Raw genomic sequence first — 25,908 nt, forward strand, 5'->3', positions numbered from 1 at the left:
AGAAGGTGTCAAGGATCTTCATGTTTTCCGAGGGCTGTTTTAGTGGCCTCCTGCAGAAAACCACACGGTCGAAGTTTGCACAAACTCAGAGTACAAGGATGCTGTTAACTTTCCACGCAGCCTTTGCTGGGGATCTCCAAAGTGACCTGGGAAGGGTACTTCTCAGTGCGTGTTTCTGTGCAGAGTGTTACTGAGCTGACTCGAAGTAAAAGGCTAAGTAAATGCTGGCTCTCAGGCTTCGACAAGCTTCCTCATCAGGTGCAAATGGACAGGAAAGGTTGTCTTCCATTTGCACCTGATGAGGAGGTATGTTTCTCCCCCAAAAGCTGGTGTCCGCCACCCCGTGTTTCATTCCCGCAGATCAATTCAGCATTTTTTGAATCAATGTTCTCCACTAATGAGTTCTTGCTTTTTATTTTCAAATTGGAGCTTAAAAATCTACCGGCAAATATTTTGTCATCTCAGAGATACCAAGTGCACAGAATCAAACCTGTAAGCTCCTAAATGAGAATGGTTGGGTTTATATCAGGGGTTTCTAGTTCCTGGAAAGAAATATAACACTAGAAACTTTTGCTGAGATTAAACAGGAGACAATACTACAGTGCAGAGGAAGAATTTCTATTTTTGGCTACACCCTTAAGGCAACAGAGGAAGTGTATGTCATGGCTGCAGTGACAGCTAATGAGCAGATATACAATATTAATTGCGGTAAGTGTAACACACTGAACAATCTATCAACTTCTATTTTCTTAGCAGCTGTAGCTTAGGTACTTTCGACTAACGCTTCTGTCTGAATTGGCTGCTTCGAGTTTGTTTACCTATGTGGTGGCCCATAGAGGAACAACCCCACCGCTTCCTAGCACCTGTTTTCACCTACACCGGCCGCTGTAGCGCTGCTTTCGGCCTTGCAGATGTTCAGATGATCATCTTCTTCCCGCTGCTTGAGGGGCTGACCCAGTTGTACTCGGCTTGCACCAGCACGAAGCTGTTCTCCCGGATCTTTCGGAAGTGCATCACCTCCCCGTTTTCCCTGACGGCGATGACGTCGGGGTCCGGCTCGCTGAAGGAGACCTCCGTTCGCTTGTGGCAATGCTGGGCACAGACACAGCGCACGGCAGCTGCCAGCGCCAGGCCCAGGGCGGCGGTGCAGACCAGGAGGATGCCAAGTTGGGCTGCTAGGAGTCGCGTCCCTCTGCCAGGGTCTTCCCCCTTCCCGGGAACAGCAGATTCGGGACCTGGCCTGGTCACCCATGGCAGGGTATTCCCGCCCACCTCCTCCTCCTCCTCCTCCTCCTCCTCACCCCTGGCACCTGCTTCCTCTGGCTGCGGTGCCAGCTTTCTTTCTGCCATTTGCCTTGAAGCTGATGACAAATTGCCAGCAGCGTCGGCATCGCCAAACCAGGCTGATGTCACAGCGGCGTCACCCAGGTGAGTGTGTACGTGCGGGGCAGAAGGAGATGCTGTCACATGCGGGGAGGCTTTCAAGACAGCCCCGCTCTCGGTACTGGCCTTCCAAAGCAAAAACACAACGAGATGTGCAGTAAGGGAAGAGAAAGGGCGCTGATTACGTTCTCACTACCTATGTCATGGTACAGTTCAGCTCTGTATTTCTGACACCCAGTTGTCCCCCTGGCCTTGGAATAACCCTGCTCCATCTCCTGGCTACTCAGCAGCTTTTAGAAAATGAGGCAGATTCAACCCCGCTCCATCCCTATCAGAATTGCCGTGGGAGGGACGAGGCGCTGGGAGCTGGTCCCAGGGGGACAAGGCAGAGCGGGCTGAAGGGGCAGAGGTGAAGGGCACAGGCGGAGAGGAAAGCCACTGCTTTGCCTAAGTAAAGCCCTGCACCTCCCATGGTGGTGGTGGTATTTTTCACAGGCATCGTTATCACAAAGAAAAGGTCACTTAATAAACAGTTCCCACCTTGAGTGATGCCAGGGTCATGCTGAAAGGACAGGCGTGATCCTCCCAGCCAAGCTTCATGTTTAGGGTCACACCAGGCCCACTGGCATTCAGTATCACCCTTCTGAGTCTGTGGGTTGAACTGGGGAGCAGAGGGACCCAGGAGACTTGGGATGGCCTTTGACATCAGTGGTTTTGGGGCAGTCACATACAACCTGTGAACTCTCCCCAAAGCCCGGCTTGCTTTCCCAGTCTACACAGCCAGTTTGAAACCTGCTGCCTCTCAGTGTTGCTTAACCACCCATTTTAGTGGGAATGACTGTTCTGGCATGCTCCTGTTCCAAGGGGCTCTGCCTGGTGCCGCGCATCTTATTTTATCTGCCACAAAATGACAGCCACTCCATGCCAGTTCTGCAGCCCAGGCTTTGCTGCAGATATCATCCCAGACTTACTGTGAAACAATCACACAATTTGGGAGGCCCCCAATGAATTTTTCCATTCCCACTGTGCACCTGAGCCCCCATCCAAAACCTGAACAATGTACTGGCGTTTTTTCTTCGGCTCCACCGAGATTTGGATCTGGCCCGCAGTAGCTGGCACCTCTCCAGCCTGTCCAGCCCAGCAGGCTTTTTCACACATCTGTTAATTACACCAGAGAAACTCTCACCCTCTGCCATCATTAGTGATTTCTAAAGCTTGCTGGGAAGACAGTATGACAGGAGCACAAAGCTGAGGTAGGAGCCCTGGCAAGCTGGGAAGCAAAGTAGGGGAGGGTCAGAGCATCCTTTGTGGAAGAGACGGTTTCTGAAGGTGCTAGTAAAATACAGTAGTAAATAAAAGACTTTCAGTGGCTGAACTGCAAACTGTAAAGTAGCTGGCTGGCAAAGTTAGGACTGCATGTGTATGGATCACTTGCCCTCAAAATGCAAACACCATACTGTAGGGATATGCTGCAGGATTTGGGACTTTGGGATAGAAAATGGAATTGCCTCGCAAGTCCTTGCCCTATCTCACCTCATTTCTCCTTTCTTTTCGTACTTCTTCTCTCCTTTCATGCCTAATTTATCAATATTTTTGTTTTGTTATGCTCTTCTGGTCTTGCCTTGTGCAATAACTCTTCCTTTCCTTTGGTTACCATCTTCTGTCATTTCTCCACTTCTCTCCATGGCTATGCCGGATGCTCATGTTACATGTCTCTCCTTTACTTGTCCTCTGTCCTCCGCACCTTCCCAAATATTTCTGCCTCATTCTCTGCTGTACGGCTCCTTCCTCTTTTATTCTCTGTGAGATTACTTCTCTTCCTCCTGTGGCATCCTGCGACCCAGATCTAGTTCTCTGTTTTCCTTCTATTTTTCTTCTCTCCATCCCCTGCATATTGGACTTCCCCTGCTAACTCTGTACCCCGTGTCTCTAAGCTATCCCTGCTTTTCAGCTTCTCCACTAGTTCCCATCTGAGCATCCCCCTTTCCTCTGCAGCCCTGTTATTCTCCAGTTTCTCTCCCTCCTCTTGCTTTCCTTTTCTTTCTCAACCTAATTCTTCGCATGCCCTTTCCAGCTCCCACATCTCCTTCCGTACTACAGCCACCCCGCTCCCCCGAGGCTGCAGTCCTTTTGCACCTTTCTGGGCTTCCTCTCCTGAGGTCGCCCCTTCCCAAAAGGCGCTCCCACCCGCTCGTCCCGTCTGTCACCTCCCGCTCTTCCAGCTGCCTCCGGTGAGCGCACCCTGTGCCTGTGGCTAACCCCCCCATCACCACCACCACCACCTCTGCCTTTCTGGTCCATCCAGCCTCCCGGGCTGACCCTGCCCTCCGAAAGCACACGGCTTCCTTGGCTGGCCCCAGGACAGATGAAGTCTTTGACCTCTGGTGAATGTCATGGGTGGTACCTATCCAGCACCTCCGGAAAGGAACATCTCAGCCTTCCATGGGAATAAAACACACGTTTCCAGCCCAGTAACATCCAGCAGCCTGTAGTCATGTCTACATACGGAAAAGTTATTTTAGATTGTTTTTACAGTGGCACTCTTAAAAACCCAGGCAGCCGGCTCAAAAGAAAAACAAAAAAGAGATAGAAAAACCAATTCCCAGTTAAAGTAAAAAAACTAAAACTCTTAACAGTCTCGATGTAGTTTTAGTCACTTATGAGACCTACATGGGCTGCTTGGTGCTGTGATGCAGTCGAGAGGTTTTATCCTCATCTTCTCTTAGACCTTTCTGTCTTTGGAGAAGACATCCTCGCCGTCCCCGTTGCTTACCTGCCCGTCTTCTTTGCACATCAGACACAAGCGTGGGGTGGCAGCGCTGGCAACGCTTCCTGCTCTAAGGTAGGGACAGAGGAAAGGCAGGGTTAGTAAGTCAGACCTGTCGCCGCGGCTCACGTGGGAATGCCCGGGCCCTGCACCACCGGAGAAGTGTGCCGCTCACCGAGCAGCCTCAGGATGCACGCAGTCAACGCAGACCTTACAGGGCTGTATTTTAATAACACCTGATCATTTATTCCTCTCCCCATCATTTTCACCCACAGTGTAAAATGTTGCATGAAAGCTCATGCAGCCCAAACCCTCCAAGACTTCTGAGCAGACATCCTCAAGCCCAAATTTCATAATTGCTTTAAATCCTTTCTTCCTTTTCCCTGCAGATCAAGAAATAGCTCTGCTGAGTTCACTGTTTCTTTGAATATTTGCATGTGCTTTTAGAAAAATATTGTAGCAGTCAATAGTTTTTATCCCATTTTTCAGCCACCTGGCCAGTCCTCTGCGGGGCTGAGCAGCACAATGTTGGGTTTTTAAGAGTTTTGGATATTCTACCTGTCACTGGCAATGTCAATGTCAGGAAAATGTCATCACTGACATTTTCTACCTGTCACGTGCAATCTCCAAAGGATTCTTTTTCAAAATTTCGGAAAGCAAACACCCTCTCGCCTCCCCCCGCAGCCGCAGACACCTTCCTACGTGGACCCTCGCTCATCCGCAGGGAAACTAGTACCATTTTCCTTCCCCAGAAGGGCTGGAGAAATAGGTCTTCCCACCGCCTGGTTTACCTGTCGGAGGTGCTGTAGCTGGAGGTGTTGTCCTGGGAGAGGAAACCTCGCAAGGCGTCCGCCGTGCCGGGGTCTCGGGTGGGGAGGGACGGCTCCAGCCCCCGGCTGCTGGACCCACCGCTCCCACCGGACGCAGCCCGCAAAGGCCGGGCTGGCTGCTGCGGCTCAGTGATGGGACGGGCGTCTGACCCGACACCGAAACCTGGCTCCGGTGCCAGCGTGGCAGCGATGCCGGTGGGGCTGGCAGGCGGCGTGGGGGTGCGCGGGGGGGAGCCGGTGGCAGCTGCGGGAGAGGTGGGACCTTGTCCAGCACGGAGACAAAACAAGAAGCAGGGAGAGAGGAACAGAAGTCTGTTGTCTTCGGTTTGTTTATTTCAAATCCCGCTCGGTGCTAACGTTTGCCAGGAAGGATTGTAATAGTGTGGGTTTGTTTTTTTTTTTATTTTCATGTCTCTTAATTTTAAGTGGGAACCCAGATGGAAAGCAAAGCAGCAAAGCCTGCTGCCTAAATTACGGTCAAGTAAAATAATTAAAACTCAGTCTTGGTGCCATGCCAAAAATGCTGAGAAACACATCTGATGTTAGTGTAAGTAAATTTTGGGGGCATTTTACTGACCAGAGCCTGCATAAATACAACTAAATACATACCCGGAGGGTAATACTCACATTTAGAGACAAACTTATTCCTTTAGACAGCACTGCTAATTGCACTTGCTTGTCTTCAGGAGCTGAGATTTTAGGTAAAGTATGTTGTATTTTAGGCTTTGCATCGAAATCGTAAGATCTGGCCACCCTGTTTATCTTTCTGGTACTGCCCTCGGGACTGGCTCCATCACCTCAAATGCTGACCCGTGCCCTCACTTCAGGGAGTTCACCACGGCCATCGCTGATCTCCCCAACAGCCACAGGAGTTAAACGGGTCCCTCCAGCTCGTTTGGGTCACTTGTGTTCAACGTTTGCCCGGAATAAGCTGTCAAACCACTCTGCGGGAAGCGGTCAGTAAGAAACCCGTATCTTTGCTCGCCGTACCTGTGGGGTGTGGGTCAGGCGGTCTCTGCGAGGGTGCAGGGGTTACGGCGTCGGGCTTCTTGCCGCTGCCAGCAAGCGTTTTGTTTTGCCCTCGCTGAGCCACAATAGCGGATTCGATCTTTGCCCAGTAAACAAAGTATGACTGGACTACGGAGATGCTGTTAAAACATAATTAGGCAAGAATTTACTGGCTCTATAGCATTAACAAAACATTGACTGTTTAGCTAATCACAAGGACTGCTTTAATCCGCAGACAGAAGCGACGCAGAAGTTTTTTAAAGGATTAGCCTGTCACACATTTTATATTACAAATAAAAGATACCAGGTCCCATAAGAAAGATTCGGGGTGAAGAATCACCACTCATAATTAAGATCAGCCAAAAAATGTTTGGGAATTTAAATTAAAAAAAAAAGCTATTATATTTGCTGTGTTGATAGAAGTACCTTTGGAAAACTTGGACTAGCTCTGCTTATAATCTTCCGTAGGCAGGGAAACAACAGTGGTATTTACTAATTAAAACAAGTCAATGTAACTTGTACAAACAGCAGAATAGGTAGGGGAAAAAAAAAGTCTCTCTTCTCAGCCCTCTGATATTTGAGCCCGCCTAACCCTCTGCTTTTTGTCAGGTGCCAAAACTGCATTGGCCAACCTTTAACTGTCCACCCGGAGAGCCTTATTTAAGCTGGAGATTTGGGGAGAATTTTGGCTCAGATTGCTCAGCTGCTTCTGAGAATTAGCTAAGGGGAAACCAACCCAGGTTTTCCTGTGCCAGATGACTCTTACGAGGCATTTTGAAGCCTAACAAGGAGTTTTTCCAGATGCTGTGACAGGGAGCAAAGGGACAGGCTATCAGAAATCAGCTTGGAGGGTCAAAAGCCAGAGGGTGAAGGAAGCATCAGAGCAGGTGGCTAGGAATAGGTGTTGTTGGGTTTGGGTTGGGTTTATTCGGTTCCTTGAGTTTTATGTGTTTTTAACAGTATTTCCCAATCTAAAACAACAGGCAAAAATTGGAAATGCCAAGCAGCAATATTTCTGTTTCAATGAACTTGTGTTGGATCACGATGAGATGCACAAGCCATGGCACTCACCAGGATGCTTATGTTTTGGGGAGCAGCCAAGGATCTGGCCAAGCAGCTTCTAAGTCATTTTGTAAAGTCAAAACACAACAATTTAATCTCTTCCAAAATAAAAAGTCGCTGTGCTTCCTCTAAGGCAGCCAGTTAGAAGATGTTTAATTTCATTCCAAACCAGAACCAAAATACTTGGACAGTTGGGGACTTTGGTGCAAAACAGAGATGTCAAGTTTTGATCCAGTGCTCGCTCTCTCTTCCTACTGTGAATAATTCTGTTTACATTTAACTTTTTAAAAACCACTCATTTTTAATTTTTTTTTTTTTAAAGAAGTGATATACAAGATTATCCTGTAGGCAGGGAAGTCCTGTGGGCTGTGTTATTTAGAAAGACAGGCACCGTGCTCACAGTTCTCTCTTTATGCCTTAATATTTCTATTTCCTAAGTGCTTAGGTTGTCATCTTCCAGTGTATTTATTCTGAGAAAATAGTGACCATGTAAATAAAAAGCAGCACTACCCAGCAGATATAAATGGTGATTTATGTACCAGCTGGGATACTGTTGCAGCATTTGATAAGTATTTAGCTGTATGGGGTTCAAGATACATAAACCACTGTGCTGGACAAGTACAATGGATAAATAAAGCCAAGCCTTTAACTGAGAAGACACAAATTCTGGTTAGGAACCAGCATGTTCTTACAAAAACTTGATGTCTCCAATGGGTTGGTCTGGTGCTTTCCATACAAAGGACAGGTTTCTCTTCAGTGACTTGTCCGAGTGGGTGACGGTGTCACCATCTTCAAAACAAGTCAGCAGCTTGGAACCAGGAGGGATGAAGACGAATGTGCCGGTGATTTCATCGTTAGACACTTTGCGAGCTTGAAGCAAAAAGCCCATAAAATCCCGGGTGCTCCTCACTGTCACTGCAAGACAAAACACGGGACACAAAGGGATTTGTCTCATAGTTATGGGGTGAATTGTTTGCAATGGAGTTTTCAGTGGTAGCACTGAAACCAAAAGAAAACCCTGTGCAAAAACAATGAAAACATCTTACTGTCTTTGTCCTCGTGGTCTGTCTTGGATATGTTGGATGCAGGAGGCCAGACTTTACCTTTAACTTTGCAGTATGTAACTGCACGCAAAATTTGCTCGACTCTTTTTTTCCCCGTCCTTGATTATAAGCTGCTAACCACATTGCATTAGGCAGCATGCAGCCATTTTTAAGGAAGGAGGTTTGTGCAATGCAAAAGCTTATGTGCTGCCCTTGGAGGGGTTTTATTTTGCCTGGGGATGAGCAGGCAAGCAGCCAGGCTGGGGAGCGGTGCCTTTCAGCTCTGTTTGCATCTGCCTCAGGAGCGGCGATGCTGGGGACAGGGCATGCTGCCCAACCGTACCTAAGAGTCAGGTGAGTCACCCAGACCCTTCTGTGCAGTGCGGAGGAGCAGGGAAGGCGACTTTCCCCTCTGGAGGTGCCTCGCATGTGCCGTTGCGTGTGCTGAGGTCCAGTGGGGTTGAGACACAGTTGAAATAAATGAATCCCACCCAAAGCACCCAAACCTACCGGCTGCCTCCGGCAAACAGTTGGTCTGCAACATGGTGAAACCCTGGAGCCAGCCATCACCTGAGAAACCTTAGGCCAAGCACTGCAGACAGAATCCCTCTGTAAATACGTTCGTGTCCTCATGACGAGAGAGGTGGCGTAGCTCACTCAAAGCGGTTATCCCTCTTCCCAGCCCTCACAAAGATTAATGCCATCACTTGAGATTAGTTATCATGTATTTTTCAGAGGCAGGAATGAGAAGCTGTTCCTTACCCGGAACCCTGTCGCCTGGGAAGTAGAAGGACATGTTGGTGTGGACAGTAACGTAGTTGTTGCTGGGGCTGTGCAGCTGCGCTCTCAGGTGCCTGGGCATCATGTCGGTGCAGGCAGAAAGGCTCGCGCCGTGCGAGAAGGCGGCCGCGTAGGAGACCAAGCACAGGGTTGTGCATGCCCAGCCAGCAATGGTGACGTGGGCTCTCCTGCTGTCCTCCATCCTACAGCGGAAAACAACGGGCAGCTTCACTTTGAAGCAGCAGCTTCAGGAGCCTGTCAGCCTGTGTGGCACCTTTGAATTAGCTGAGCTCCAGAGCCGCCCTTCCCACAGCCTTTACACGAAGGAGAATAAGTGAACTCTGTGGTGCATGGAGCCACTTCGGTAATTCACAACATTTCACATTTTGAAGTAAATTATTGAGGCTGGGAGGGGAGAGGCCCCACAAGACTTTCTTGGGAAGTCACCCATGGAGGGAGCGGTCGGGGAAGATTTGCTCTAAAATGTCTTGTGGCATTTAGGAGCAGGAGAAGGCTCCGTATGTCCGCACTCAGCACCCTCCGCCGTTCCCAGCCCAAATGTACAACCTGATCACTGGGGGAAACATCTGCCCTTAGACCTGCAGAGCTGCTGCAGGCCCCGTCCCTCGCGGGGCTGGTGCCCAGCACAGAGCCTCTCCCTGCCCGCCGGTGCCGAGCCACGTCCCCGCGGGGACAGCACGTGGCTGCCCCTCGCTCTGGCCTGCGGAAGCACAAGGCACCTTTTAGCAGCCCATGCATCGCAGCTTGTCCTTCTCGGTCAGGGCTCACTGTTGCTGACGGGATGGCAGCGATGCTGTCTTTGAAGTCAGCGTTGGAAGCCCGAGATAAACATGCAGCTGTTTTGGCTAATGACAAGATTTCTCCTTATTCTCCAATTTTTAATCCAAACAAGTATTTTTTCTCAACGTGGTAGAAGTTTAATATTTGGTATACCATGTCTTTAGTACCTCTCAGCTTTGGTGGCTGGTACAAAACACATTGCCAGATTAGCTGGAGTATTTTGTTATTCTGATTCTTCAGAATGCGCTTTTGAAAGTGAAGCTGAAGGACGAGCGTGCAGTACTTATTGTGAGGGGTAATGGCTATCCTAAGGTAGGTAGTCCGGCCTTTAATGTAGCTCTTTCTAACATCTTCTTTTCAACATGCAACTTTTCCTGACTTAGATTTCATTATGCTTAGTCAACAAGTAGATGTAAGTAAACCAGAGGAAACCAGAGGCTGAGGAGGTCTAGCTTACACCTCCATCTCTAGCACTTCCAAAACTTGCCAGCTGACTCTCAGAATCCACCACTGCACACCAGACAGTCTGTGCCCAGCCCGAAGCAGGGAGCGGACGGACGCAGTTTAACCTTCCACAGCCGAGCATCGTCCCACTCCAACCAGTTACGGGCCAGAAGACGCTTGTGGGAGTCACGGGAGCCTTCACTAAACATCCCAGCCCCTGCGGACCAGCGGCAGGATGCCTCCTCCCCGTGGAGCCAGCCTCCCCTCCAGGCACACCTGAGCCTCCCTTGCTGGGTATGATTTCCTGCTGGAGCTCATCAGAGTGCCCCTGAGCAGCAGCCCTTCCCTCGGGCATTTCCCAGGCTGCGCCGCCGTTTCCCGGCGCTCCCGGCCGCCCCCCTGCGCCCCTCAGCGCTCAGGCACGGGGAGCGGGGCCGTGCTCCCCAGGGCCGCCCGGGCCGGGGCCGCCGGTGCCGCCGGTGCCGCCGGTGCCGCCGTCGCTTACCTCGGGACACGTACGCTGCCGGGCTCGCTGCCGCCGCTGCCCTGCCGGCCTGCCGGAGACCCATCCTTTCAGGGACCTTCTTCGCTTTCTCCTCTAATGGGAAGCGCAGCAGCTGTTACTGCTGATACCCACCACCTACGGCAGCTCTCCGCCAGTGCCCAAATCCGGCCTTAATCATATTAGTTTTCCTCCTCACATCCCACCCCCTTTTTTTTTTTTAAATCTCCAAGCTTCTGCAATGAAAACAAAGGCAACTAGCAGGGGGGCAGCAGCACGCCATGGGGTTTGTGTGGGACACCCTGGGACTCCTTCGCAGAGGTGCAGGAGGATCGGACTTTTGCTTGCCCCGTTACTGTCCCGTCCCCCCCCCCTTCCATGCTGAAGTTTTGCAAAGCAAAGCCACGTCAGCTCCCTCTAGTCCATGACCCCCGAGCAGTGTGCCCTGTCTCTCACGCTTACGTGGGAGTTACTTTGGCAGTAAAAGCAGAGTTTTGCTAGAAAGGCTGGGAAGGTGCGTCCCGTGTGCCAGCCCTGCAAGGAGGAGCCATCAACACCCCACAAACCCACCAGAGCCGGCACAGGGGACCAAACGTCTGGCATGTGTGACTGTCCCCTGGCACACGAGCTGCATTTAAGTCCAGGCTGTCACCCCCGTTCCTTGCCTGAGCTATGCTGCAGCTGTGCCAGTGCCTGGCTGTAGGTCTGATCCTGTCCCTGAGCTTCCCAGCTCCTCCTTGGATCTGCCTTGTGGCTGCAGACTGCTCTGGTGATCGGGACTCTTGGCCAACCCTGGCCACTGTCACCAGGCTTGCCCCGCTCTCTGCCAGTGGCTCCTTGCTCGCAACGGATGGAAATTAGGGTGCAATTTCTCATCATCATTAAAGCCACCATCAGGAGATGCTGAACAAACTGCTGGCAGCTTGCAGCCCTGAGTAGGGCTAGAGGAACGGAGTAACAACCCCATCAGCAGCTGGCTTTCCTTCAGCCAGCAGACCCTTAAGAGGTAGCGTCAGATGTCCCAGGGCCATCGGGAGCGAGGCTGGCCCTGTGGTGCAGGAAAGCTGTTAACAATGGAAGGGCAAAAGAGCCCTTGGTGCCCTTTAGTCCTCCTCCTCCTCCTCAGACAAATGTGTGTCTGATGGCTGAATGAGTTCATGCTGGTGCTTAGGCCACTCTCCCTGCAGGACACCGCAAAGCTCTGTCCTGTCCCATGACTAAAGGAGATACATGGACACACAGGTGACACCACCGCGTTTTGTTTCTGCAGCTCCAGCAGTGCCTGTATTTGATCTTGCTTGGGGTCTGCCCAGTGTGGGAGTCTGTCTGGAGTGCGCACCGTGATGACCTCTGCCCGGGGCACCCCCTGAAAACTGGAGGCAGGCTTGCAGACACCCACTTACAGCACTGTTCCCATCAGCCTGCCCGGCTCTACAGCTTGTCCTTCAGAAGTGAAACAAGATGCTGGGCTGGCGCTGAGGTACTGCTGCTGACAGCCCAGCCCTCATCTGTTTAACCGGTTTGAAAGAATGGGAACTGGTGGTACTGGGGTCTCAGCAGCCTGCTCTCCTCTGCATTTGAAAGAGGCCTTGTAGCCACTGAATTTCAAGATATAATGCAAGTCTTATGGTTTTCTTTCCTTTTGTCAGTGGAAGCAGAGAGTAGTCCAGGGGAAGGGAGGAAGAGTTTGCATTGTTGCTTCTGTTCTGGTTGTAATTGCCCATACTTTATATACAAAAGAGAGTACCTTTATGCTATAATAATATGCTATGAATAATCCTTTCCTGAAACTGGCTGGTCTCTTATGGCTTTTCCTTACTAACTTACTCCTAAGCTAAACTATCCCTTGCTTATAATTCCAGCGTAATAAAGCAGCAACTCCAGACCTCTGACAATCTGCAGGGGAAACACCAAACACGTCACAGCTGTTCTGGCACAGCGGCCAGGTCTGAAAACGGTATTCCAGGTAAGTGTAGGTCTTTGTATCATGGCATGGTGTTACAGCATTGCATGGTCTTCTTCAGCTGCTGCTGTGCATTGGGCACATGTTTTCAGTACGCCAGCTCCAGTGAGGACCATTTCTCCACTGGCTTCCATCTGAAAAAGAGGGAAAAGCAGCCGAGTGCAGACCCTTGAAACAGCGGTGACGGGTGCTGCCTGGAGCTCTGTGCAAAGCTATGGAGAGAAGGGAGAAGAGCTTCAAACGAATGAGACCCAGACCCAACCCCTCTGTAACAGCATAGTATGTACCGCAGTGCTGAACTGGCTCTGCTCGCTCCCGAAGCTGGCGGGGGGGTTGCTGTATGCAGGTTTAGCAGCACCAGTCGGCAGAGCTGCACGGTGCTGCCTGGACACAGCATTAATTGCTGGGCTGATCTGAAATACAGCCTTATGCAGAGTTCATCCTTGCTGCCTGCTCTCAAGCAGAGGAACTCAGTGGCTTCGAAGCCGCACTCAAACCAAATGTCACAACCATCCCCTCCTTAGAGATGGAAAAAGCCTGTCACAGTCACTACCGTGACACAAGCACCTACCAGCAGCCTCGAGCTGCATGTTTGAATGCCAAGTGACAGGCAGATGTTTCCAGTAAGAAATACAGCCCTCTCCATAGCCTTGGGTTGCATCACCCACCAGGACAGCATTGCCTCAGCCTCCTCTGGCCAGAACTTTGACCTGCTGGAGTCACTTGAGCTCAGCCAGGCTCTGCGTATCACTCTGACGATGGGCCCCAGACAGAAAAGAGAACACCACATGGCACTGCTGTCACTAGAAAGAGGTTTGCCTTTTTCCTGTCATAAATTTCTTTGTTAGTAGGAAGCTGGCAAGGAGAAGGGGACATAAGACAACTTACACCCTGCTTGTTGTTTTCTCAGCAGCATTTTTGTAGTGGATTTCTAGAAGAAAAAAAACCCACTTTTTTTTTTTCTAGAAGAAATAAACCCATAGGATTTTAAAATAGCACTAGGGAAAACTGTGCGTGCTCTGTAATAGCTTGATAATTAAGATAGACTATAAACCATATAACTTGAAATTTCATCAATGAAGTGCACAGAAGGATTATAAACCGAGTAACATCCCAGGCTCTTCGATGCAGAAACTTTCTCCTTCTTGCAGATTGCTTCTACATCTCCACATCGTTGGGGAACAACAGGGACAGCAGACGTGGAGCAGGTGCAGTGGAGATCAGTATGTAATATGGGCATGGATGTAAGCACCCCAGAGCTGACACTCAAGAGCGAGCTGGTTGCTTCATTGACAGGTTGAGAAATGCTTTGCTACTGCAAGATAATAAGGGTTATAACGAGTTAGAAGTTCTTCCCAGTCAGCTAGCGGCCACCTGAGTCCTGTGAACAAAGTTTGGGGGGGGTTAGAGAAGAGTGGGCAGGTTGATCGAATAGAGAGCTTGAGGGTGGCATCAGTTAGTTGAGTCCAGATCACAAGGAACTGATCATTAAACCAACAAAGCTGCCAGCACTATCTTATTTAAGAATATCTCAGGTCATCTTTAAAACAAAGAGCAGTAGCCAACTGCGAGAAGAGCCGTTCAAAACCCACAGTAGGAGAGCGTTAAAAACTCATGGTAGTCCCCCAGGGAGAATGAAGAACAATGCCCACAAACTGGCACCTCAGGGTTGACCTGTGCACATCTGTGGCTCTGTGTTTGGGGAGACCAGGGAAAAGAGAATGTTTCTCTGACTTCTGGTTAGGCAGAAGGTTGGCAGAAGTACTGGCAGGTCCTTCCATTTCTATCCAGTTGACTATTCTTGCTATTCCTCTATCACACTTACTGAAGTGTGACAGTGGATTCAAATGTTACTGCTAGGAATGAACTGACACACACGCATGCAACATATAATGTGAGCCTCCTTCCCTTACAAATTCAGCCTAAAATAAAAAACCCCCAACCCTTTATTTGGTAACTACTGCAACCTGGGCAGCTGTTCTGCACTAGAGGAGGGGGGCTGAGGAGAGACAGAGAGATGGCGCAGGGCTCTTTCTGGATCTCAGTAAGAAAGGCCCAGCAACAAATAGCTTAATGACTGCTTTAATAAGACAGAATAAGACAAGGAATACAGACAGCAAGTAAATTGTACATCCTTTCAGATGTTAGGCACCCCACATTCATGTAGCATCAGATGGATTTTCTCATGGTGCGCTGCACAGAGCAGATGCAATCCCATCCATGGAGAGCAGCTCTCTCTTTCCATCACTTGAGCTATTTTATAATTCCTTACAAGAAAACAACCCTCTTTCTAAAGGATGTTCTCATGAGAACTTGTTGCTGCTCTGTTAGATAAAGGCAAGGCCAGGCAGGTGGTGCAATCACAGTACCGAGTGGGAGCTGCCCGCAAGCTCCACCGTTACAATGAGCTGGCAGAGGTGTCCTGCAGCCAAGGGGTCCGTGCAGCCCAATGGAGACCTGAAGACCACGCCAGGCATGCAGCCCAGCCCAGCCTGAAGCTGCTGGGTGGATCACTGACTCCTAAACGTTCAAGGGCCCCTTGGTCAGGATCAATACAGCAGCTCAGGAAAAGCCTTCTCCCGTCCGATTTCTCAGCCTTGGAGAACAGTTTGGCACAGGAACCTGAGACTTTGAAACTGCTGGCTCCACAGTTTGCTTGCTTTCAAAACTGACACAGGGCTGGAGCTGGCCACAGGCATGGGCTGGCATATTAAACATCATTGCTTTGGTACCATCAGTCAAACATTCAAAGGCCGTCACTTTGCAAACACTTTCACACTTTCTTGACTACCATGAACAACACAGCCAAAACGTGCAGCTGTGGGGCACAGCTGGTTTTTAGAGCTGGGTAAGAGCCTTAGGACTTAATGGGCAAGTTGTACCCAGAAGGGCTCTGGGTAGCTGTCTTGTTATTGTAACATTGTGAAAAAGATAGAAAGAATTCAAATAAATAATGTTCAGGGTGGTTTGTGTTAGATTCTCTTTGAACCAGGAACCAGGTGGCAACAAATTGTAAAACTGAGTGGTCATCAGTGTATACCTTTAAAGCAAAACTTTCCTACCATGCTCTGGTCCCTTTATATAGGGGCACTCCAGGCTTTAGTAGTAACCTGGCTTCTGGGTGCCCCACTGTGCAGTGAGTACTTACCTCCTTCCTCCAGACTTGCTTTCTCTAGTTTCCACAGGATATGCTGCGCTGCTGCTCCCAGCTAGGCTTTTGTTTAAGATGTGGCTTAGTTTTGCTTTTCAAGTGCAAGAAACTTACACTGGATGTGAGGATGTAGCAAATCCAGAGTTAATGCTCTTCCTAGAGTCTGTCTGCCAACCGAATGCATGGAAGGGGGTGGGAGTGGGGTAGTGGTTGAACAGCCTTGGTTTCATGAAGTGATCTCATCGCATAAAAGTAGTAACTATGTATGTGAATGCAGCTTTAGTCTTTGAAATTAAATTAATTTTTGTTTGTTAGTTTTGGATTACTTAATTTTGTGTGCATTCTTCTAAGACAAGTGATGGACAAGCACTTGTAAGTTGCTCAAGGAATGTTTCATTGTCAGTCCTGGTCTAGATGAGCTTGATCTACAAGTAAAACCGTTTTATACACAGGTACTGGGGCAAGAGCACTAGGATATGGTAAATGAGGTAACGTGAAGGACATGAGCATTAGTATCTAATACAGTCTTCTGCGTGTGAAGATATATTGCATTTGTAAGAGTGTATCTGTATCTCCCAATGGGATAAAGATCTTATAAATCAGGTTGAGTCATTTTTAAACATCAAGAGTTGGTGAAATGCACCATTCTACTCTGACATTTAGATACATATATAATGGGATGCCTCACCTTAAAACTTAAACTTTGGATAGTGTTCCATGTGCTATTCTGAAAGCTGTCCGGACAGCGTCTGATGTACTTGCAACTGGTATGTTGTCCTACAGAATATACTAAGTCAAAACAAAATCTAAAAGAGAAGTAAAATAAATCCAAGATGAATGTTTTATCCAACTCAAAACAGACTATATCCAAACATTGGACTGCCTAACTGAAGTCAAGCTTAAATGTTCACTTGATTTAAACATAGGGACTGAAAATTGAATTAAGGGGGAAAAATCTTGTAAAATGTACATAAAGGTCAGTGATTGTGGGAATTAAATGTTTAATTTCTTTAGCTACTTTTGAAATTTGAATATGAATTACAACAGCTCATCTTTAATGCAAATTTTCCTATCTACCTCACATAGTAAATAGTGACTTCACGATCTAGAATACATGAAAAAAACCCTCAGCATGTAAACTACATAGTATTTTCTAAGTTCAGTTTACTATGCAATTAGACCATCTGAAGTAGCAGATCACAACTTAAAAATGTTCTATAACTAGACTTGTAGAAACAGAACTGCAGTTAAAAAGTTAGCAATGCAAACTCTTGAGAGTAAATCAAAGTCTGTGCAAAATGTGTTGCTATAGATGGGTAGGTGGAGGAGGGGGAAAACGTGGAGAAGGAAGAGGGAAAAAACCCTAACCCTATATTAAAATAAAAAAAACAAAACCCAGATGGTCTCCAGGAATGAAAGCACACAGTAACCTGCCAGCTGCATATACAAGACAAAACAAATGAGAAACTGCATGCTCCACTTGGAGGTACATCTTCCTTTTTTTAAAAGAAGTCACTTACAGAAGAGAAAGTGGGTGATTTGTACTTATATCCTGGACCCTTTTCAACCCTTGTCAGAAAATGATAAATTATTGAAGCATATTATAAAGTAGCATCTCTATTTTTGTGTTCTGTAGTGGCTTCTGAAGTGTTTAATGTGGAAAGGTTAACTACTGATCACAAAGTAATTTAGAATTATTCCTTGATCTCAAAAAAAAAAAAAATTTAAAAATTTGCAACCCCTATTCTCTCCCTTGGATAATTGAAATGTTACTATTCCCTGCTTGCTTTAGAGCTACTGGTACTTGGAAAGAATGGGCCAATGTTACATTCACACAATTGTCTTGTGTTCATCCATCCACAACTAGAAGTATTTTTGTTCCTGGAGGCACTATGAACTGCCCAAAGAATAAAGCAGGGCTTCAGAAAACTAATTTAAAAAAATTGGCTAAATAACCTCACCATGAGGTGCATTACCCAAACTTACAACTTTGTCCTCAGGAACAAGAAAACACTCTGAGTATCTGGATGTTAAGTGCAGTAACACTCAGACTATGAAATATCTGAATGTTCAGGGTTTTTTTTTTCTTGGCTGACTGCATGTAAAAGGAGAAAAGATATTTTATAAATTGGTGTAAGTAACCGTGTACAACTGAGCTGGATTTACTCACTGGGCTTTGATATCTGGGAACTTTGTTGCAAAATATAAACAAGTTCTGACTGTTGCCTGCACAGAGGGTCCCCCTCCCTAATGCATACCCCATACTATAAGCTTTATGTATTTGTTCTCATTTCTGGCTAGCACATAAAGAAAGAGAATATATAGATAGTACTAGGTTGGGGGGAAGTGGACGGGAGAAAGAGTGAACTGCCTGAAGAGGATACATAGGGCATGTTTCCAAAAGCTTTTAGATTCCTAGTCTGTTTTCAGGAGTACCTTTAGATATTAGTTAAAATTGCTTTTATTGAAGAAGTCCATTGTGTTTGGTAGAGATGCAGGGAAAAAAAGATAACTGCAAGCTGAGGTGGGGTGGAGTGTACAGAGGCAGGAGGTGAAGCAGCTACTAGCTGTGTTGGCATACCAACTGAGAGCTTTTCACCTGTGACTGACTTCCTCAGCTGGCACAGAGCTTTCTTTTCACCCTTAGGGCTTTTCTTCCATTTGATTCAATTCTTTCCCCACCCCTAACTGTTGAAGTGTCACTGTTACATCCCTTGATTCAATCCACAATTCAAGATTTTTTGGACAGCTGAACTTTTTACCCAATGACTCTTACTAGATTGGCATTTAAAGCTGACCCTGCGTTTTCCAAAAGGGACAGGTCATTGTCACCAAAACATTAGCATTTCCCTTCCCAACATCAGTTAAACTATTGTTTTGCCATCAATACAAGGCTGTGATTTGCAATTACTCCACGCCTGCTTACCTTCCAAACAGTATTTCTGTAACTGTTAGCATAACTAAATGAGCTGTTGCTTTGAATTAGTCTTGCAGCACTATTACATGCTTCTCTTTTATTTTTTTTCTGTACAGTGGAACAAAGCAATGCTTTGAAACAGAAACATTCAGGAAGTTTACACTGGTTTACATTTATTTAAAAAAATATTTAAACACTTGTGTATTTCACCTGTGGATTATTAACTACAAATCAAATAGGGCTCATCACTTCGAAGAGGTTCACAAGTACAAAACAGCCTCCTTCTGGCATCTTCACATCCTCCTCTTCTGCGTGCTTATGTACAATACTGTGAAAAGGAGAAAGCGGCACACATAAGAGGGCCCTGGTAAATAATGTGCAGAAGCCTGTTTATTTAAAACAGCTTGTTTCCATGGCTTGTAAAACAACAGTGTAATGAATCCCATTCAGCATGAACAAAGTCAGGAAACTTAAGTCCATGTTTCAAGAAATGCTATCAAATTTACACATTATGTATTACTGTGGTTCAGTATTTACTATATTTATAGCCAAACTACACTCCAGCAGATGCAGGCTGAACAGAGGGAGAATAAAGCCAGCTACCCTGCAGCATTACTGAGGGGAACATGAGAGAGTTTCTAAGCAGCAGAATTACAGGTGTCAGACACTAATGCTATGAACTTTCAACAAAAGCTGGAAATCACAAGCACTTAAGGCAAAGCTAACGATTACCTATGAAGCAGCAGACAACTTCCACCTGCTTGGCTGGTGATATCCCCAGAACGGATCCATACACAACATGAAACTGCATTGTGCTCCTAAACCTGGGATGTCTTAAGTTCTCTGTTCAGCCTGTTCTTCAGCCTCCTGCCTTGCATCCATTTGTTTTAACTTTTATAATAGATTCTTATTTCCATAATTGATTCTCCAGCTGCAATGTCACTGCACTCCTTAGCACAATAATCCAAATTCCTTGCAAAAAGCATTTGGCCTCATTCAAGGATTATTCCTCCTCCCAAAACACTCTTTCACATTCATGCCACACTCTCTTTGACTCCTTTTGTAACATGGGATTCGGTTCTTGTTTCTTTTTATTCGCTCCCTCCTTCCTGTCCTCCATTTTCTTCTCAAGTAACTTGGTCAAATTCTGCTTCATTTACCTTCTCTACAAGTCTCTTCAAATCTGACTTGTGAGTCTTTTCTATTTTTAGATATTTTTCTCCCTGGCACGTCCTGCTATTACAGCCTAACTGATACCACAGAGTCATTTCAGGAGCCTGGGATTGTCCTTGAAGTGCACTAAAATCCACCTACTGCACTGGGATATTCAAAGGCTCAATAGTAAAGTTCAAGTGATTTTCTTGACTGGTAGTAAAATCTTTACTCATAAAGATGAAAATAGCCTCCCGTACTAATGAACAGCATCCATTTAGGTCTGGAGAATTGCATCACAAGAAAATATTACAGTGTCATCAATATCTGTATTGTATCATAAATTTATGCAGTAGTTTGCCTAGCAAAACACAGAAACTTCTATGGAGCAGAGGCCATCTAAGCAGGCAGTAAGTGCAAAAGAGTAAATCTGTCAAATGACAGGAAATAAGCTCTAAGGAAGGCTAGAAAAAAGCATGCTTCTCTAAATGAACTTCAAGTTCAGAGGTAAAAAGGGCCACAGGAATGCAGAAAAACACAGACACTGAAAAGTGAAACTGTAAAACGTAAATATGTTAAGGTTTTCAAGAAAGCCTAAAACTAATATTCTTACAGGCAGCTTGCTTACACCTCAGCCACTCCTCAAATTCAGAAGTACAAAACACAATCATCTAATGAGCAATAACATAGGAGGAGGAGTTACCATTATTTCCTCGGATAAATGCGTCCCCGTACTTGTTCTTTAATTGTCCATTTACATATTCTTCAGTCTGTTCCAGAGCTATATTCATATACCCATCCAGGCAAGCCAGGACACCTGAAGACAGTGACAGTTTAAAAGTGAATCAGCTTAAACTTATTTTAAATTAAACAAAAATGCATTGTGTTTGAATAGTACTGAAGAAACTGTATCTTCATAACAAACTAAAAGCCCAAGCTTGGCCAGATGAGTCACTAGATCAGAGTATTCTTCAAAGAATTAAGCTGGGAGTGAGAAACCACAGGCGCTCTAGTAGCAACTTTACCAGTTGATATAACGGGGGTGGGGGAGTGGGGGAAACAAGTCATTGAGGCATGACTTTCAAAAGATTGAGCATTTCCACTTTGAAAGTTTAGACTATCCCTTCTCACTTCCGTTTTAAGCCACACACCTGAAAAGAACCTGTGACATTAAGTGTAACTGCATAACCTAAGGACAAGACTATGTAAATTGAGTTTTCATTCAAGGACAGCTGAAAAACAACCCTTTTAATACAGGACACTACACGCACTTTTTCATATTTATCTTCATGCTTACAGATCTAGGAGAACACTGGCTGCAAATCTCTGTTTTGATATAAACAAAATTCTACATCATTTTCAACAGACAAAGGGTTTTCAAATGACACTGAAATCTTAAATAAAAAAAATAGAAAATAAAATCATGCTGTTTGTTTAATGCAACTCAAGAAAAAAATCTCTGCCATTTGTAATATTAGATGTTCTTTTGATCAGGAAAACATGCATTTGAGTAGCACTGATTTTAGACAAGTATTTATGTTCTCACTTCTCATATCCCCTGTTGAAGGCTGTACCTTGTTCACACAGTACTTCCTATGTGCTGGCAGCATGATGGCATTTTTTCATTCAAAAATGACTCCTTGGCATCTACACCCACCCTTAAGATCAGAACCATGGCCATCTACAAATTTAACTTGCCTGATCAACAAACAGACTATTCATGAAAGGAACTGAATGTGGGGATTAACAGGGGTAAAGAATTGCTCAGAGAATGCAATCTGATTTGTTAATTGTGCACATAGCTAATACAGCTTTTTACAAGTTGTTTTATCTCCATCTTGCATATGTGTTTTCCTGACTTCATCCTTGCACACACAGACAATACTACTAAAATAATTTTTTCCTCTGTTTGAAAAACACCTAATTTATTTACCTGGCATTAAAACTCAAAATATAGTGTATTGGCTGTACTTGGGGAGGGAGAGAAGATTCCAGTCTGAGAATCCTCCTCTAGGACACGTTCTCATTTTTCAGAAGTGTAACTGTAGTATCTTCCATTAAATAATTAGGAATTCAAGTTCTCCTGCCAACTTGTAATGGTTTGAGGATTATTATTTTCCTTTATGTTTTTCTTTCCTCTGTTTCCACACAAACAGAAAACGGGCTGCTCACAAAGTGTTACTAAATGCACCCAAAAAACCCAAACCAAACTCAGAACTCTTTTTCACCCCAGTAATCCCAAGTGCTCCCCATAACAATAGAAAACAAAAAAAATATTTGTCCAAAATTAAAATGGGACTGTGTGAATTTTCTTAGCTACTACTCAGTAGGCCATGAATGCAGTATTTTCAAACGCTTTTGTTCGTAGAGTGCATTTCATGTTTTTTCATTCTCTTCCTCCTTTTCTCTGTGTTTACTCTCAGGACACTAATGGCATTAAATATTGTCACTGCCCATCCTGGCTAGTATTGTATCTATATGTAGAGATGTTTTAATGTACATATCTATCTCTACACATAAAATCATACATATGAATTTATCACTTATTACTTTCCCAGGGCTTCTTCCCTTAGACATGCACAGCACTTGGCAGTGCACCAAGACATTTTACGGTTACACATCAACACTTGTATTAGGCCACGTTTGTGCGTCTGGTGGCTCGGAGGGTGGAGGTACAGACATAAAATTAGCAACACAGCCTAGAGGAATAATTTAGACAGATCTGCAACAAAAGCCTGAGATGCTGGCTTTTTAATGTTTGGCTTTTACAAATGTTGGTTAAATTTCTGCAGAAAACAAACCCAGTGCATGCTTTTCAAATGAGAACAGTATACAGGGTTTTTAACTGCAGGATCACATCAAGTGGGAAGAAAGAAGAGCAGAGGGAAATAAGGAAGGGAGGGGGAAAAAAATCCAGTAATAAATAAGGGTGTTCAAAGGAACTATGGTTCAATTCCTGGTAGGTCTGATTGTAGGCATGTTAAACTAGTCTCGTTGAGGGGAAAGCTGAGTAATTTATCTGCAGCAGTTACAAATAGATCTTACCAAGCAGAAGGTACCAATGTTCTCAAAGAAAAGAGAAAGTGTATCCAAAAACCAAATCTGGTTTGGCCCTGCCCTGTGTGCACTTTTAGGTAAATGATGACTTGCTTTAATTGATTTTAATGAGCCATCGCTACATTCTCCTGCAAGAAAGAATTTACAGAGGCCAAAGACTGATGAGAAGCAGTGAATTTTTTAAGCCACCAACCCCACCTGAAGTGCTCAGACAAGGTGTTTCTCAAAGAAATGACAGATTGCAAATTTTGTCAGCTGGGAGACACTAAAGAGGAACAGGAAGGGATTAAGAAGGCACTGCTTGCTCTGTCAGTGAACAATAACAATTTAAAACTGCCGTAATACAAAGATTCCTTGTCACAGCATAAACACATTTGCTCTCACAAGTGCCAAGCTGAGCCAATTGAATTAAACCTATCTGAAGCAGTGATCTGTAGCAGGAACATAATGTTAAATCATTCCAGAATAAAATGTCTAAATTGTGCACAATAGGAGATACATGACAGTTTTAATTAAGTTTGGATACTACTAAAAACATTGGACAGGCCAATAGTCTTATCCTAATGGGAGTAGGACCAGGACATTTCACTGAACAGAGAAGTTTAATTTACTGGTTAAAAAAATCTATAATCCTACATACAGTGCAAAAAGGTATACAGATAGGCTGAAGAGTTCTGGAATAAAACTGCTGGACTGTGTTAAAATGAACTGGGCATATAGCTTAGTGTGGCTTTTTCTGCTTTCTCCTGTATGTCCGTGAGTCTTGATCTAACACATGTCTAGGCAGTTGTTTAACCAATAATGTAAATAACTTTCATCCCTTGTGTAAGAGTAGGCTTATGACTGATGGCACAGTTGACTGTTTTAAGCTTTTCTGGACCAAGGTCTATACTAGGAATTGGAGAACAGGAAGGTGAAGAGAAGGGTAGTTCCAACAAGAGCTGCTATCAGAGCACGGAAAGGGGGACTGCCTGGCCATTTCAGGAATTGTAATTCCAGCCAATCTTTACAAATATCACTTAGGAAACTCAGAATCATCCTGAGACTCCAGTCTAACCATCTGTGACCAAGGACACTAATGATTTAGATAAGTAATTTTAATCTCTAAATCCACCGTTAACCTCCTTTTCATCAGTTTCCCCAGAGCTGATTTTTAATGTCACTGTTCTGAGATCTATATTCACATACTCCAAGATTCTGGATCACACTGTTTTGCTTTTCAAAAGCAATGCATCTGTTCCAGCCTCCCCAAACAATGACTTTACTCAGTGTGAGAGAGATATGGAGAAATTACCTCGATAATCAACTCCAGAATTTAATTTTACGACAACTGGCCTTCCAATTATTTGTTTTAGAAAGTCACTAGGGGTTTGCTTCCGTAGACTCATCTTGATCTTCTCTAGTAAGCTGGGAAGAGAAGTGAGAGAAAACATTTGGATAAGCAACACGCTCACATATGGTCTTTAAACACTCAGTGGAGACAGGCAGTCGCCTGATGCTTAAAACTTTCAGTAGGAGCAAATATCAAAGGAGATAAAAGCAAAACCTTCAGGGTGGAGGTAGAGAGACAGAGCTCCTAGAGCCATAGCATTAAACTTGCCCTTTGGCATTTTTATAACTTCTGAAATTATTAATAAGAATCCTTGTTTGCCACACTGTGCATCTTGTAAACTTCCAACGGAGCCAAAGGCCTCATCTTCTCTGTAACACCTTTTGCTAAAATGGTTTTACTAAAATTAGAGAGTTAAGTCACAGTAAGTGGTTCATATCTTTAGGGGGTAGAGGGAGAAGCCAGTACATGCTGTTCTAGCACAGAATTCTGCGTATAGAGCAAGAGAATGATTTTTGATCTCAGCTCACAAATACGAGCAAAGAATAAACTTGAAAGGATGCCTTCAAATGAATCAGTTAAGTTAGACTAAGTTTAGAATGAAGGCTTACGATTAAGTTGTACGGAGACCTGAAAAGATGCTGCGATTTAAAAATTCATGGTGCGGCACACACACCCAGTTTGGTATGAGACCCTCCCTCAGTCTTAACTTCTGCTTTTATGTCACTTTGCCTAAGTAACAGTTGTTCTGCATTTTAAGTCACTGGTAGAAAACAGTGCTAATGCTGAGACCCAGTACAGTATCAACTTTTTGTTGCCCGCTTTCTGTGGCAAATTGCAATAAGCTATTCCAGCCGTGCAAGGATCGTCACAGGTTTTCCTATCAACATGCAATGTCATCTGCGATGCTGGCACCGTAGGGCTCGGTCGTGTAGCACTTTATAGCCGAAGCTTTCCTGGAAAACAAGCACGTTTGGAACCGCAGGTGCGCGTTTGGAACCACCGCACCTGCCCGCCCCGGGCAGCCCACCGCCCTCCCGGAGGTAAACATGCTCCGGTTTTAGGGGCCGCTGCAAAAGCTGCGTGTTCAAAAGCAGATAAAACGCCGCGAAATGTGTTTTGACAAACGTCCCTGACAGAAACCCCAGACGCAACGTGGAGCTTTACTGCTGCTTGCTTAGAAAAGAGGAAAAAAGCAGAAGCCACGGCTGCAACAGACGCCAGGAACGGCCGCCACCCCCGCCTGCCGCACGCGGCAGAGGGGTACACACAGGCGCCCCCCGCCCACAGAACCGGGCGGCACCCCCCTTCCCTGACCCCGGTTCTCTCCCCGCGGCCCGGCAGTGCCGGGTCAGGCCCCCCCTCAGGGGCCGGGGCCCGGGCCCGGGCCCGCCCCACACTCACCACCCGCCGCCGCCGCCTCCTGCGCCCCTTCCCGGCGCTCACCGCCTGCCGCGCTCGCGCCCAATCACCACCGCCCCGCTACGGCGCGGCGGCAGGGACAAACCGCGCCGGGCGCGAGAACGCGCGGGGCGGGGCGCGGCCTGCGGGCGGGTCGCTCCCCCGCCGCCTCCGGCTCCGGCAGCGGCTCCGGCAGCGGGCGGGCGGTCAGGCAGGGGCGGCCGCTGCCCCTGCTCTGCCCTCAGCCCGGCGGGTGCGGGCCCGGGCCCGCAGGGCGAGGGTCCCGCGGGCAGGTCCCGGGGCGCGTTTCCCACCCG

At 46.4% G+C, this 25,908-nt stretch overlaps 2 protein-coding genes and 1 long non-coding RNA gene across 3 annotated transcripts; all 3 read right to left on the reverse strand.

Annotated features, from left to right (window-relative positions):
- Positions 1 to 496: 496 nt before the first annotated feature.
- Positions 497 to 9,075, reverse strand: REELD1 (reeler domain containing 1). Its single transcript, XM_075499307.1, has 6 exons — positions 8,856 to 9,075; positions 7,743 to 7,965; positions 5,971 to 6,128; positions 4,942 to 5,242; positions 4,157 to 4,220; positions 497 to 1,509 (listed from the first exon to the last, which is right to left on the reverse strand). The coding sequence occupies exons 1-6, from the start codon at positions 9,073 to 9,075 to the stop codon at positions 916 to 918; spliced, it is 1,560 nt and encodes a 519-aa protein (XP_075355422.1). The 3' UTR covers positions 497 to 915.
- A 1,567-nt stretch (positions 9,076 to 10,642) lies between these two features.
- LOC142408736 (uncharacterized) lies at positions 10,643 to 16,508 on the reverse strand. Its single transcript, XR_012775393.1, has 3 exons — positions 16,423 to 16,508; positions 12,507 to 12,717; positions 10,643 to 10,716 (listed from the first exon to the last, which is right to left on the reverse strand). It is a non-coding gene; the product is annotated as an uncharacterized LOC142408736 (long non-coding RNA).
- A 2,225-nt stretch (positions 16,509 to 18,733) lies between these two features.
- On the reverse strand, positions 18,734 to 25,691 carry LSM6 (LSM6 homolog, U6 small nuclear RNA and mRNA degradation associated). Its single transcript, XM_075500947.1, has 4 exons — positions 25,589 to 25,691; positions 24,155 to 24,267; positions 20,507 to 20,620; positions 18,734 to 18,979 (listed from the first exon to the last, which is right to left on the reverse strand). The coding sequence occupies exons 2-4, from the start codon at positions 24,246 to 24,248 to the stop codon at positions 18,945 to 18,947; spliced, it is 243 nt and encodes an 80-aa protein (XP_075357062.1). The 5' UTR covers positions 24,249 to 24,267; positions 25,589 to 25,691; the 3' UTR covers positions 18,734 to 18,944.
- Positions 25,692 to 25,908: the final 217 nt, after the last annotated feature.

The sequence above is a fragment of the Mycteria americana genome, chromosome 4 (genome assembly GCF_035582795.1).
Source record: "Mycteria americana isolate JAX WOST 10 ecotype Jacksonville Zoo and Gardens chromosome 4, USCA_MyAme_1.0, whole genome shotgun sequence".
NCBI classification, from domain to species: Eukaryota; Metazoa; Chordata; class Aves; order Ciconiiformes; family Ciconiidae; genus Mycteria; species Mycteria americana.